This window comes from Anopheles merus, unplaced genomic scaffold, assembly GCF_017562075.2.
Source record: "Anopheles merus strain MAF unplaced genomic scaffold, AmerM5.1 LNR4000746, whole genome shotgun sequence".
NCBI lineage: Eukaryota > Metazoa > Arthropoda > Insecta > Diptera > Culicidae > Anopheles > Anopheles merus.
The window spans coordinates 1-15,882 of record NW_024428326.1 but is presented as its reverse complement, the minus strand read 5'-3'; the positions used below and the strand labels follow the sequence as shown (position 1 = coordinate 15,882).

General features: G+C 44.0%; 2 protein-coding genes across 2 annotated transcripts; both read left to right on the top strand.

Annotated features, from left to right (window-relative positions):
• Positions 1-883, top strand: LOC121602977 (craniofacial development protein 1-like). Its single transcript, XM_041931721.1, has 2 exons — positions 1-660; positions 716-883. Exons 1-2 carry the CDS (start codon positions 1-3, stop codon positions 881-883), a joined length of 828 nt encoding a protein of 275 aa, XP_041787655.1.
• A 7,714-nt stretch (positions 884-8,597) lies between these two features.
• On the top strand, positions 8,598-12,617 carry LOC121602980 (cysteine dioxygenase type 1-like). The gene is given in 6 exon segments (XM_041931725.1): positions 8,598-9,256; positions 10,557-10,821; positions 10,823-10,953; positions 11,988-12,169; positions 12,172-12,458; positions 12,546-12,617. Coding segments are annotated over 5 exon segments (765 nt in total). The 5' UTR covers positions 8,598-9,256; positions 10,557-10,668; the 3' UTR covers positions 12,558-12,617.
• The last annotated feature ends 3,265 nt before the right edge of the window (positions 12,618-15,882 follow it).

Below are 15,882 nucleotides of genomic sequence, written 5' to 3'. Positions count from 1 at the left end.
ATGAACCAGGAGGATTACCCGAGCGACAGTGATGCCAGCGATGAAGACTTCTGCCCGGACAAAGATGATGTAGAAACCGGAAGCGAGTTAGATTCGAACGACGAGGAACAGGAAGAGTGCGGTGAGCAATTGGAAGGCAAATCGTCCAACGGAGGTGGTGCAAAGCGCAAGCGAAAATCAGTTCCAACCAGCAGGAAAAAGACAAAGGCAAATGAGAAGGAGGTGAAATCTCACGAGAAAGCTCACCGATCGAATGAGGAAAAGGATGAAGAGTTAGATGAGGAGGAAGAAAAGCGAAGGACCGATGCGTTGTGGGCGGATTTTCTAGGCGGTGGTGGCAGTAGTGCGACCAGCTCTAGCACCAGCAGCACCCAGCAAGCCAACGGTGCCACTTCCACCCGCACCAGCAAACCGAGCGTGGAGGTGAAAAAGCCCGTTACGGAGGTTAAATCCTCGTCCAGGCCAAAGGTGCCCGAGAAGGAAAAACCAACCGTAGCACAGCTGTTTGAATTCGCCGGTGAACAGATCGTGCTGACCGAAGAAGGAGGCAGTAAGATTTTGGCTAGTGCCGAGAGTGAAAAGTCCTCTACTGTGTCCACACGACCGGCGGCACCGAAATCGACCATTCCTCAGCGCAGTTCCTCTGGCGGGTTGGGGGCAGTATTAAATCAACTCAGTAAGAAAAACCAGCTGAGCACGCTGGAAAAAAACGAAGCTCGATTGGACGAGCTTCAAGCGGCAGGAGGGCATCGAGGAGGAGCTGCAAACGCACAACAAGGGCAAGGAAGGGTTTCTGGAGCGACGCGATTTCCTGGAGCGTACCGATTTACGTCAGTTCGAGATAGAGAAAACGTTCCGGCAAACGAAGCGAAGTAATCGATAATTACCATCACGGTGAGTGCATTCAATTCCAGCATCGATTCAATTCCGGTTTTTTAAATGATTGCAGTACGTACCTCGTAACATGCAAAATCCTGACCCTATTGTATCTGTCTCTCCATACCAATTTAAGCAAAAAGGATTCGTTACCTTTTTTTCTAGACAGTGGCAGCCTTTCTCAAATTGTTGTTACATAGTCTGGCAAAAAAGATTCAAACAATCTAAGCCGACACTTGCAAGAAAGTGAATTATGTCACCAATTTCGAGAAAGGGCGTTCCCGTCTTGAGAAAAAGTAAAAACAAACCTTGTGCTCAGTACTATATTAAGAAGCAAATGCTGACCCATCTTTGTACTCGCGTGTAACTGGGATTAGTAATCAATATTGTGTTTTGTCTCTCCGTACCGATCTAGTATAAATAGAATTAAGCATTATCAGGTTACATACCATAGTGATGTAGAAAAAGCTCTCCTATATACATTCTAAACAACCACAAAACAAGCTGACCAATAAAACTGCTATTTAAATTAAAATTACTTTAGCTCTTTGTATGGTTTCTCTGTTAAATTGTAAAACATATGTTATTAATTTTTGCGGGAACTACCGTTCCACTCACTACGTGTTTTTGTTTTCGTTTATACACTAGCTGTATTGGCCCGGCTACATGGCTGTACAGCAGATCATCGGGATATCAAATTCCACATATTCAAACATTTAATATGATGAAAATGCCAGCAACGTCCTGGCATACCCAGTTTAATCTATTCTGCATGCTAGTCTATTTGGACTATTATTTGAGATTCGTAATGTTTTTAAATTTATTTTTAATAAGGCTCTTTGCGTTTGGCGAATTAACTTGATCGTTTATAAGTCAGACGGATAAGTCAGACAAAACAGCAATTTGAATTTTAGTCAGAATTAATTGTTTCTTTACGAAAAAAAATAATAATAACAATGTTATGGTGTAAACTACAGTGGTGGTCCCCTAAATTCGAACATCCTATGCGGACATGACGGCCTCTACAGGCATTCGATACTTATTCAATACCATGCAGCCGGATAATTAGTCCTTGCTACGGGGGAAAGGTCCATTCTAGACATCAACCCACGACGGGCATGATGTTAAGTGGTGCGAGATAATGACTGTACGACAGGTCCACGCCTATCTCAATTTCTGTTTATTGTAATAGATAAAACTACTTTAAAATACTTACTTACTTATCCTGCGCTTTGCGGTCTTGGCCTGCTTCAGGAGTGTCCGAAACCGGTGATGGTCCCGCTCCTTCGACTGGCAATCCGTTATCCCGGCCTTAATGGCAGACGCCTCCACGCCATCTTGCCATCTCAATTTGGACCTTCCACGCTTCCGCTGTCCTTGTAGACGGCTTAACAAGACTTTACGGAGCCTGGTGAGCTTGATACGCTGTACGACAGTGAGGTCGCCTTACATCTCGTATGGCTCGTCATTGTAACGGCCTTCCACACATACGGGGTCAAATATACTTCTGAGCATCTTCCTCTCGAACGCTGCTAAGAGAGTTTTGTCAGATTTGGACAGTGTCCATGTCTCAGAGGTGTATGTGAGTACCAGTACTGTATAGGCGCTATATAGTCTCACCTTCGTCTTTCGCGACAGATTCTTTGAGGTGAACTGATTTTTCAGGTTGTAGAATAACCGGTTGGCATCCAGCACCCTTGCGCGCATCTCAGCTACCATGCTATTGTCGTTGCTGACCTTTGACCCTAGATAGGTAGGTAGGGCCGCTGACGTTGCTACCATCAGTTTGGTCTTTGCCTCGTTTATCTGCAATACGAGGCTCTCTGCCGCCTGCTCGATCCCTTGGTAGGCTTCTGCTACATAGGAAAGCCGAAGACCAATGATGTCTATATCATCAGTGTATGCCAGGATCTGGGTTAACTTATACAAGATGGTTCCCGTAGTCTCCACCCTCGAGTCGCGGATGGCCCTCTCTACCGTCAAGTAGAATAGGAGACAGGCGAGCCCGTCCTCCTGGCGCCGACCTTTAGTGGTAGCAAAAGGCCCTGAGGGTTAATTTCAAATACTACTACTTTAAAATTATGAATACAATTACAACCATATTGGCCAATATTGGCACGCTACGTGATCATTTTGTAAAGTAATGGAGGCCGTCCGAATTTCAGTGGACCGCATCAATTTCATACCTTTTATAAAATGTATGAATGGGCTTTCGAGATTTTTTAAAGATATCGGCCTGCTTTTTACATAGGCATAGCTGAAGCGTGTCCTCAACTGTCCAGGATACCAGTAAGTCAGAAATTGGGAGAAAATATGAGGTTTCCGGCTTAAGGTGGCCGCCACTGTACATCAAACAATATAAAAAATATAAGATCTTGATAGAAATCTACCTGTGTGTCATAGATTCTGCTTATTCTTCAGTGTGTCGTAAGTTTTAATTTGTTTGCCTTTCTTTTTTTTATAAAACTCTACTTGGTTCTCGAAAATCTATTGCTATGTCAATATAGATGTCCACGTATCCCTGTGTACTAGATCATCTCAAATTTATTGCTTGATGTCAATTTCTATGTTTGCTGTAATAAAAACCGGATTTGCCTCCGCAATTTCCTGACGACTCCGGACATGTCCAAATGACTCCGCACAAGTCCGAATGATTCTAGTCAAGGCCCGATGACTCCGGACCATCTAGTTCGACACCCGAATATTTCGGACGAGGCTGGTTGAGCGGAGTCCGCTAAACTCCGGGAGAGGCTGGACGATTTGGTCGACTGCGAGCGAAATCGGGCGTGTCGATAAGACTTCGGGCGTGTCCGGATAGTTCAAATACTCCGAACATATCTGAGTGACAACCTAAGCAACAAAATCAATATACTTTCTCACTCTCTCAAGTTTACCGATCTATTGGGTAGAACATGTCGATTTTGTTAGTAGAAAAAAAGAAAGCATGTCGATTTTGTTAGTAGGGAATACAGATTGATATTATTGCAAGAAAGAAATATTTAATAGCTGCTTATCTGAAATCATACACACTCTTCGAGGTTTGTCCGAACGAATACAGACAGTAATTTCCAAGATTTGTAATTGTAATTCGGGTCGCTTTCGGATGTCTTCGACCCGATAGGTGCGGATCGAGACTAGGTTGGAGTCTAATGGACGAGTCCAGAGACGAACAGAACCATTCGGACCCGTCTGGACCTTATCAGACTCGGAGGATCGGACTTGCCCCGGATAGACTGGTCCTAATATAACTTAAAATAATGTATCTATCATCGAATCCAATCGAGTTTAACAAATTGGTTCTATTTCTTATTCTATTTTCTCTCTTGTTTTTACGTTCTTACTACTATCATTCCTTCCTCACTACTACTATCACGTGTCGGTCCAATAGTACAGTCGTTAATTGGCACGACTTAACAACATACCCGTCGAGGGTTCAATTCACGTTTTGATCGAGTTGGATTTGACTACTCTGCTATGGGTTTTCAAATTAGTTACAGGTAGCCAGCCAACCCAAGCGCACTAGTGGTTTGGGCAGGTCTAGGGGGGTTGTTGAGCTCTATAGAATAAAAAATAAGTCTTTCATTCCTTATCGTGTTTTTGAGACTTTTTTCTTGCCCGTATTTTTAAATACTTTTTTGTAATATTAAAAAATGGATACATGGTTACTGTAATTCTCTTTTTGAAATAAACTTATTTTCGTTTTTACTTCTTTCTTTTGGTGGATGACCGTGACCTGATTATTTTCCCTTATTTTTGTTCTTAATACAGGAGGACGAACTGTCCGGATGAGCACCGTTCTCATCGGATCTGCAATTACAAAAAGTCTTTTTTAGTGTTATAATTTTACAAATAATTTGACTTCGATAAAACTTTTCTGTAGTGAATTTATACATACACAGATAGTAGATATCATTTTCTTGCATTTTTTGTTCACAGTACCCTAGTGGACTGCATGTAAAGCTCTGTACTTGTAATTGTAAACTGTCCTGTCTCTCATAGTATCGTGTACTCGGGCAATGTTTTAGTACAGGTATGTTAAACTGGTGGCTCGCGTTGATTTTGGATGCGGTCCGGGAGAATATTTTGAGAATTGCTTAAAGCATTGCAAACATCTATTATTGCAATGTTTTGAGTGTCTTAAGTTTTCCAGAGAAGAACAATCATTTAGTCGCAATATTTTTTGACACTAACGTTTTTGTACCCATAATATCTAACAAACTTGCTCTACCCGAACGTATCAACATATTTACATCAACTGTCTAGAAACAAAATAGGAATGAAAATAAATACATAAACACTTGGAAACTACGCAACAATTAGTAATGCGTCGTCGAATTCGCATATACGGCTCAAATCCATATTCGATTATCCCTACTCCGGCTCCAATTCCAATTCTTGCCAAATCAAACCTACAGTTCCACTCGGTGCCGTCCGATACAGCCCAAGGCGTCCAAAGCCATCAGGAACTGTTGGAGTCATCCGTTGACGCACAGAGCCGCTAGTCTGCAGTCAGAGTTTCTACGAGTCCGGTCGGTTTTACGAGTTCTTCTGAGTAGAGGCTTCAGTATGCTCCGGATTGCTTCGAACGGCTTCAAACGGCTCTGTACGGTTCTGACCTCAGAATGTTATATCTTTGATGCCGATGGGAGCTCCTTCTGAATTTCACTACGACGACACCATCATAAAAAATTATCAGTTAATATTCAACATGTATGTCTCATTAGCCGCGTTTTCATAGCGCATATTCTATTAGAAAAAGATAAGTCAAACACACTTTTTCACTAAAGTAGGGGAAGTCCAGCAGCGTTCTGCGAATTTTTGTCCTAGCAATACAAACTATCCGCCTATTAAACAATTATTTAATAATACTGATTTGAAGCAGGATCAAACACCATCAATGAACGAATTGTTACAAAGATAGGTATTTGCAAATGGTATTTTGAATGTGTTTTTTTTTTAACTATTATGGTGTATTTTTTATTCTCAACTTTGCGGCTCACAAATCACAGCCAAATTGCAGGCCTCTGATCAGATGAGTTTAACACCGCTGTTTTAGTAAACCTTGTAATTGTTGAACTGAAGACTCGTTTTCAACTAGAGCAGATGATCTGATGATAGGTGTTTCGATTAGTTCTAATCACAAGTTCGATTGCATGAGGTGGAATCGGTTGTTTAGCCGAACATCCTGAACAGTTGTGAGTGAAAATGAGAATAACAGTTTAGATATGTATGTACTAATAAAGTAATCTATTTTCTCAAAATTGTATTGCTGTGTTAGAACACTTAAAACCCTTTATTGAACAGATTGATTTCTTGCTATAATCATGTTTGTATTGCAAAGGGTGAGTGTATCATCTCCGTTGAACTTTGGTGGTCAAATAACTCAACTCAAGATCAGCCTGTTATCACTGTTTACAATAAGCAGGAATAAACCGTTTAACATACACAACACCATCTACTACAAACACCTCGTATATCATCAACTACCGACGGGCAAAGGAAGCAAACAGACTCAGAGATGTTTTTCATTTGTCGACTATATTTTTATCACAGTCTAATCAACCAATCGAAACAAACAAAAAACTGCTGTAGTTTGTTATGTGCCTTACACTAATTTATTGCGCCTCACCGCGCTCTCTACACTGCTTATATCGCAACGTCTTTACAGAATCTTGCACACCCCATCCATATCTTTGTCACCGGGGGACCTCAGGGGGGTGATATTATTTTTGTCTAACAAATTGATTGCTCGTGCTTGTCTTGGTCTTTGATAACGCGACCAGGTATGCAATTACCAGTCCACCGGTAAACAATTACTAGACGCTCGGTCCCGGGAGGGGAACACCCCGGCTAGCGGGGCAACAATGTATGGAGGGTGTCAAGGAACGGAGCAGTTACCAGTTGACACCCGGTTCGACAAAACACGCAGCAAATAGGTCACAACACCGCGTTCGATACGCGTCTTTCGTGGTAAACAAACAGTAAACAACCCTTTTACACGAGGCACAATAAAAAAAAAAAAAACAACCACGACCACATCGAAACCGGTGGCGCTATTTTCTAATCCGTTTCTTTAACTTCCCACGATTTCGATAATCTGTCGATAAGATGGAATGAGCTTCGCAGGCAAGGCCACATGATTGCAAATGTTTTTTTTTTACCTAGTTTTTTTATCAAGTGCTCTGTTCCACTGTATTGAAGGACAGGCCTTATGCTTGATAACAACAGCCCATTACCTAACTTAGAGCTTGTAAAGCATGCGTACAAAAGGGCTATTAAATGTTTCAAGCATTCGTCAGTGGTGACGTGTCGCGTATGATCCTTGCTGCTTTGTTGCCAGCATCTTGTCGACATACGATACAGGTTCTAGATACATCGGCCGGCCAGATAAACCGGACAATGGAGATGAAAACAAGCCCAACAACTCGAAATGCATTGACTGATTGACGGACGGTGTGGTGCGATAGCGCAGATTAATTTTGATCACGCTTCAGACAATGCAAGTCGTTGTCGTTCTTTGTCCCAATTGGCAAATGGCGAGGCTCAAGAGGGCTGTCTCCGTCCCATATCCTTACTCTTAATCATTATGTATGTTTAATTTTTGACATAAATTTTGAATACTTTGAAAAACAAACTCAAAGTGACCCACATGTCTTGCCCATTCTTCGCCGATTGATAAGAAACTTGCAACAGGCACGGCAGCCGCAACCGGAGCAATAAAGAAAACACGTTCTCAAACAAAATAAAACGCACCTAACTGTGGAATTTCCATTCATGTTTTTTTGCGAAAGAAGGAAAGAAAATACCACGACCTCTCAGCATAGAAAAAAAAAACCGGTTTGCGCTGGAAAACGACGTCTGGCTGGTCCTGTTCCGCTACCTTCACTATCATTATGGTCTTTGCTACTACCCCAAAATGCCCGACCGTCTTCTTGCTGCCAGCTTCTGATTTCCCCGGAAGAAGAGAAGCACCAAAAAGGTACGATCAGCCGGGGCCCGGGAATTCCTTTCCTAAGCTGAGGAATAGGGCGATCGTTCGCTCCTGCGACCAGCGAGTTTAGCGTCCCCTTATCGCGACGTTCCGTCCGAGATGGGCGGGCTGAAGTGCATATTGACGGATTTCCCCTTTGCGCACAGTCACAAGAGCCAAACAAACACACACGCACCAAAACCGATGGCGCCCTCCAGTGTGCGCGCAAAGTCCACGGGAGTGTGTGCGCTCGAGCCTCCGTGAGTCACCGACGGACACAACAAACCGGTGTTGACTATGTAACAACATAAACCCCCACCTCGATCCCCCAGTCCGGCAACTCCACGAGCCTACAGCGGTGTGTGCGTGTGTTCGGCAAGGGTCATTGTTGAGAAGAAGGAAAAACACAACCCCCCCCCCCTTTTCCCCCTCTGTCCCCAATCAAGGAGGAAGGGCTCGCTTGGACGGCGGCAAAGGTGTGCGCAGCATTCAACCGACAGACGCGATTGGACGCGCGGCCCTCTCGACTTGGAGGTGCGTCCCATAAGCCTGTTGTGGTGTACCGTCCCTTTTCCCTGTGTGCCCTCGCTGCCCTCTTCCCCCCAGCTTGCGCAAACCAGTGTCCGATGGTGTCTCCTTTCCTGCTGTTCCTGCAGGTGCCACCCCCTCTGCTGTGGCCGGGGCTGTTGGTCGGTCGGCCGGTCGGTCGTCAGCCGCTGATAAGCGTCTGCGAGCGGCGGGTGTAAGTGTAAACGGGTACGGTATGTGCGGTACACGGCCGATCGGCGGTGGCTGACTAGCGAGAGCTGGCGATGGTGATGATGCAGCGCGCAAACGAGATGGCGCGATGCGGTGGCAGGAGGACACCGGAGCGATAATTCGGATCGTGCAAAAACGAGGGAAAAAATGTTAAATTAACTCGCCGTGCGGGCATGTGCTGGCAGTCGCTGTGCAAGTGTCGTGAAGCAACATCCTCCCTCATCCTCCAGCAGCTGCTTCGAACTGCTTTCAAACAAAACGGAGTTCCGCATCTCTCTCTCTCTCTCTCTGTGTTTGTGTGTACGTATGTTTTGCGTGCTGTGTGCTTATTCAAAGATCTTGTCCAGCACTTGAGAAGACGGACAAATATTTGCTCATTGCTTCTGCTCCACTACCGAAGGGATTTTACCGCTAATTAAGCGCCTCGGCTACGCCAAACACGATCCTTCTGCGCATAGCCCGGATCAAGTGTGTCGGTGTGTGAGTGTGTGCGTGTGTACGTGTGTGTGTTACCCAGAAGAGGGCTGGTGGTTCAAGTGTTCAAGTGTTATTTTCCCTTAACGAGTGCCGCACCATTCAAGCAGCCCAACACCAAGCCCAATCGGAAGAGGGTTTCTAGAAAACTCGGACGGACGGACAACAGGTCGCTGGGTAAGCTTTAGCGCTTAATTCCTTCTGTCGAATGTGCTGCAAGCCAATTAAGTGTGAGGCTTTGGGGATTGCCCCGCGTGGAAGGATTCGCATACCTAACCTTGATCGTGGAGGGGAGGGGGAGATGTTGGTCGATGTTGAGGGGAAGGGTTTTTGTTTTGCCATCTTGCTGCACTTTGGACGACCTGGGAACAGCAACAGGTACGAGAAAGTCTGCGCTGCATTTCTGGCAACAGGTGGAGACGGGTGCAGCCAGTGCTAAAGACGTGGCGAGACGTACGTGTATATAAGACGGTATCGCAACGGAGGTAACAAAAGAGATGAGAGAAAGTTTTTGTTTTACTACTTTTGTTGATCTTTGCTTTTATGCTTTGTCGATACGGCTGGTGTGTTGGATGCAATCTCAGGCACAGGAGCATTATGTTGTATGCGGGATGCTGATGCTGCTGGCAGTATTGCGGCCACCGTTGTTTCTTTCTTTCGAAAATAAACACGTGCGATGATGCTGATGATGATAAAGAACGTGACCGTGCGGTCTTTAGGGAGCGAGCGGAAAATAAACTCTTCAAAAGATCAGCTAAACTTAACGTGAAGGTTAGAGTAGCTTATCAAGTAGCACACGTAAAAGAAAAACTATCCCTTCTGCTGGTCTGTTTGACCTAGGAACAAATTGTTATTGCAAGCTGATAAAGATCGGCTTGAACCTTTCCCGGGGAACGATCTTGCAAAAGAAGACCAAGAAGATCTGTGATCACGGTAGGAAGCATGGGCGATGGCTTTGTGTGACTTTTTTTCTCTTCTTCAAATGGCTGGGTTTTATGTTAGCTCTCTTTAGCTTTACGGACCTCGGTGGCTGATGTCTATTTTGCCTACCCTTGGTGGACCGCCGCATGGGCCGCTCAGCAATGGTATGCCGATGACTTTTAAAAGGCTATTCAACCTGCCCAACATGGCGGGCGGTTTGCTAATGGCCGTATTTGTGACCGAGTGCAGTGGCGAGAACGGCCGGACAATTGCAGTGCCCAACGCTCGGTAAATCACACTCTTGGGCCCCAGATTATGCCCAGATTGCGGCGATCAATCTCTGCCTTGCATCTTCGCCCTGGCGCGCTGGCGTAATCAAGTTTTGCGAACCCTCTCTCGCTCTCTCGCTCACTACAAACTGGTGCGAAGGCACCCTTTTAAAAGCAACCCCCTTATTTTTATTGGCGTCCGATAGATCGAACCAGTCGCAGTACGCAGTAATTAATGGTGTATGTTTTTAATATTATTGTTTACGTTTTCCGTTCCCTTCCAATAGGCAGAAGGCAGCACACCACAGCACAATTTGCGCGCCCAGATCTATTGACCAGTGTCGTACGGCCAGCGTAGTGTAGTGCGTTATCAGCCGAGTGGGAAACATAAAAATCATAATGACGTCGCTGGCGGTAATGGAACTAAACAACAACTGTGGCGGCGATGAGAACCGGAACGAAGATTGCGAAAAGTATCTACGCGAGCTGACGAAAACCTTCACCGGCATCGACAAACCGCTCAAGAACGCAAGGAAGTGCGAAACGTTGACCCGATTTGATCGGCGAGCTACGCAAAACGTTCGACTCGGACCACGTCAACATCGAGTACGTGAACCATCTGATGCTGAGCTACCAGTCGAACCCGGCCGAGTGGCGCAAGTTTGCCAAATTCGACCGATACCGGTAAGTGTGTGTGTACAGTATGCAAGAAGGCGGCGGTTTCCCGGTCCCTGGCAACACACATGCGCTCGCAGGTGGTCCGATCGTATCCGGGGATCTTTTGGATTAGGGTCGGGAAGGCGTCGGAAGAGAGCCAACTGAGCAAATTCGAACAGAGCAGCTTATCTTTAGTAGACGATTAATGAAGGTAGCATAGCACACATGGCTCAATTCCGATTAGGTGTGGACTTTGGTTTATTGTAGGGTAAGGTAGAAGCGTAACATCCCTTTCTGGAGGACTTATGCAGGAGAGTGATTGCGATAGAATTCTACTAAATCTGTTTAAAAGATAAAGCACTGTGATTGGCTTGTTAGACGATAGAAAGTTCTGTCATCCTCGTTTAGTATTTTGGTATCAAACCCCTACAGTAAATCCAAATACTTCTATCGACATTGACAGCAAAATCCACTCCAGAGCAAATTGGAAATGAAGCAGAGCAAATTGGAAATGGGCATTTCGATTTCCACAACAGTAGTATCTGTCCATTGCGATATGACAGAAAATACCAAACGAACAGTGACAGTACTTCCCGTCGTCTAATAAGCCTATGAGGATGACGGAATCATCTCAAAACCAGTAGGAAACGGAAGACTTTGTGACGTACCCAACCCCAGCAAGTCGTATTTTGATAAAGTTCGTATCGATAGCGACACTGTCCGTATCACTCAAATGTATCGCAAATATTGAAAATGAGATGTTGAATATTAATTTATACCATGTCATCGTGGCGCAGATTTCAGCTTCAGACCGTTTGCAACAGCTTCCATCGCGAAAGATGATAAAGTTGATTGTCCTGTCCGAATGATGCGATGGGTTTATCTTTGCAGCCCACGCTCGATAAGCGAACAAGTCTGAGAGTCTGTTTTCAGGACATTTGAAATGGCGGCAAATGGCAACTCATGCCACATTCCCACCGCACGCTATCTGGCTTTCGCTGTTGTGATGATTCGAGCGCGTATCGATTTCATGCTTCCTCACTGGTTCTTCCTACACACAGCTACACCCGAAATCTGGTAGATGCCGGTAATGGCAAGTACAACCTGATGATTCTCTGCTGGAACGAAGGGCACGCATCGGCCATCCACGATCATGCTGATTCGCATTGCTTCATGAAGATGCTCAAGGGCCAGCTGATGGAGACGCGCTATGCTTGGCCGAAGGATGCGACGGTCACGGAGGACAGAAGGCGGACATTGGTAGCGGTCAGCCGGCGGGCGAAGAGGTGGAATACAATGGGGACGAGCTGGAGGAGCTTTCGCGCAGCACGCTGGAAACGAATGGCGTGTGCTACATTAACGATACGCTCGGGCTGCACCGGGTCGAAAATCCGAGCCATACCGATGTGGCCGTCTCGCTGCACCTGTACTGCCCCCCGTTCGATGTGTGCTCCATCTTTAACAAACAAAATGGCAAGCGCACCAAGTGTAAGGTCACCTTCTGGAGCAAGTTCGGCAAACGGGAATCCTCTGTAAGTATGCTGCTCCGTGGCCACCCTGTGACCGAAATGTAGACGAAGTCGGAAGAATTCCCAACTAATTTCTTTCTATTGTTTCAGAATGTGAACTAGGACTTGATAGCTGGCAGTCGGCAGATGTATCGAGACTGACGTTTGCAAGTGATAGTAATGAAACGAATGCATGATCATTTTTCTGCATTTCGTTAGTGGTAATCCTCCAAGAGAAACGCTAGGGCTGTATTTCAGATAAGATAAGTAAATGAGATTACTTTTAGATTACTGCTCATAATTCAGGGCAAAAGTGTGCTACGAGTGAATAAAATGTCTATACGGTTAAATGGTGTTGTTCGGTATGTTTTTTAAAGTTAATTTACAGGGTTTAAACTAGATAGCTCAACATCGGATGCGAATAATTCAATAAAATACATTTAAACAATAAAAATGCAATCTCGAATGACCTGTCATTGGTTGCTCGGTATACGCTCGACATTCATTTATAAATGTTGAAAAGCGATTTTACGGATTGCAAATGAAGCTTGCAGTGTTGAACTGCCTTGAGAAACACTGCAAGTTAAGTTAAGTCCAGTATTTTTCAATTTAGGGAATGGGATTTTCACGGGTAAATTGATTTTTTTACAAGGAAAGGAAGGTTCTGATGTTATTTAATCAATTTCACTTCTTTTCCTTTGGCTAAACAACCGCCGTCGGTAAAGGCTTAACCTTTGCCACTACTTGGCTTGAACACATGACGGGCACGATGTTAAGTCGTACGAGTTGATGACTATACCATGAGACCACGAGGCCCGGTTTTAATGTGGCTAGATTTAATTTAACTACTGCCAGGTGTATTTAATTCAACGTATTCATCAATGATTGGGCCATTAAAAAAATCAAATCAATGATTGGTATCTTAAAAAATATACTATACTAGAGCGTGATCACTCTAGTTTTTTTATCAAACACATTAAACATACTTTAAAGAACACCATATTGTTACTTTGCAAAATATTCAATGCGTCTCTAACGGGATCCTATCTTTCCAATGGCTTGCATGGTTGCTGTTTTAGTGCTTGTCATGAGATGATGGAGATTGGGTAACAAATTATCACTACACTAATTGTACTTTCAATAATAGTATCCCATGAGTCAGACAAAATTTGACACTTTATCAATCGAATTCTAACTGTGATGGCCAAAAAAAGTGAAGGAACTTCGTATAAAAGCGTGCCCGATCATAGAACGGCATCCTTTAGCGCCTAAAACGGACTTCGTGCGGCAGTTTGTGGAGATCGTATAAGCCTGTTACCGCATCTATGTTGAGAAAGCAACATGTGTGCAATGAACACATCATAGTAGTCTGTAGAAAATGTTTAATATTATCAGTCTAGTTTGAAATAAATTACATACAAGTTCATTGTTTAGTTTCTGCTCCTCCTTTATTCCACTGTGTTATAACTCCGCTCAACAATCTACAACGTCTTAGTAGAATTAGATAACAACTAGAGCATTGAAAGAAAGGCTAATTCCGAATGGCAGACGATCTAGAGTGATTAGAAGCTCCAAATATTGATGAAAATGAAGACCGAGGGAAAAGTCGCTACGTCGCTGCGTTCGCTTGATCGGGGTGGTCGATGCAAACGGCCAAACACTGAAACAGGCCGTACGATACGAACAAACGTATCACGAAGCAGAAATCGTGTCCATTGGCTTAGCAGCGGCAAACATAACGCCAAAAAGAGAATGCGATCGTTTTAGGAGAAATTGGAATTTCGATACGTCCAATATCTCCAGCTGCGTCCCATCAAAATTTTCTAGACCATCATGATTCAAAAGCTTTACTCCAACAATTTTGTCGCGAAAACTGAGGGGGAATTGATAAAAATCGAAGATGGATCTCAACAAAATGCCTAAAGGCAGTCTTCATCCATCATGGTAAAAATTCCAAATGGCTGACGAAAGATACTTCACAAGGTGGTAGTAGATTTAGTTTGCAAAAAAGCGTGAATAATTACTATTATAAGGGTGTTTATGCAAAGGAATTATCTCACTTAGTTGTTTTGTTCTACAGCTAGTCGAAAAATAGTATTTTTATGCAAACGTTATCGGAAAAAGACCCTTCCTTCTATCAGAATCGTGATCGATTTGGAAATATGTCTGCCTTGGTATTCTTCATGTGTAGCTGAAGCGAGATGAATGCTGAAAATAAGTGCTACGAATGTTCATGTGTTTGAAGGAGGCAAAGTTTATTAGCTTGAGAGCGTTATCGTTTATCAGCTGTCGTTTCTGATAGTTGGTTTTGTGGTTCGATACAGTACTTCTTACTGTTATTTATTTATTTATTTTATTTATTTTTATTTTATTAATTGCTCGGCCACGTTGGGTTTACAGCAATAGTGCTTACTGACTACAGTATACAATTATTCACGAAGGAGTAGGAAGGAGTTTATGTTACGGAAAAGGAGCGAAGACGGGATCGGTAGACAGTATAGGATAGGTTGAAATCGAACAGATCTGAAGTACTATTAAAAGACACGACATAGCTCTTACAAAAGGCTCATTGCGAGCAAAACGTGTACGACATATAGGTAACTGGAGACGAAAAACGATAACGTAAGGTGCGACAAGGTGCATACAAATGTAAGCGCGACAGAAGTGAAGGAGTATCAATCGTATTGAGCAATATGCCAGCAACGAAAGAAGCCCTGAGCGACCGAGAGGCGGGTGCTCCAACTTGGCAAGGCCTAATAGAGTGCATCTATCGTCATACGAAGGAAGCGGAATAGAGTGATGACCCAGCGACCTACGAAATACGATCCTTGTAAAACGTCTCTGGATCCTCTCAATCCTTTGGAGCAGAGATAGTTGGACAGGAGACCAGATGACACAGGCATATTCTAGTACACGAAACGGACCCAACAACAATAAAGGGACTTAAGACAAAAAGGATCATGAATTCCAGTTATCTTTCGATGCGATGAAGTTTGTTTGGAGATGGCTTTCAAGGCCTCTCCTCCAACCTCCAGTTTTATCGCGCCACAGAATAAACTTAAACGACTGGAAAATCAAATGTCAAAAAAAAAATGAATGCTCCATAGCTTCACTGGTTTTGCTCTAGATGCCGTTCTATAACTTCATTATATTGCTGTCCTTTTCTTGTTTCTCATTACTTGTGTTTCGTTTCGCCTTATTCATCTAATTTGGCCTATATTCACTTCTAATTTTCCGAGCAAATCTATAAGAATGGTCGTGTGATCAGATTCGTGGATATCAGCAAACCAGTGAAGCTATGGAGATTTCGTTTTTTTCTATGCATGTTTGATTTCCCAGTGGTTTAAGCTTAATCTGTGGCGCTTGGGGGTTAAGCACGAGGCACGGGGAACCACAGCGAGGTACAGCAAGACCTGCCGCAAAGTGTGTGTGTGTGTGTGTGTGTGTG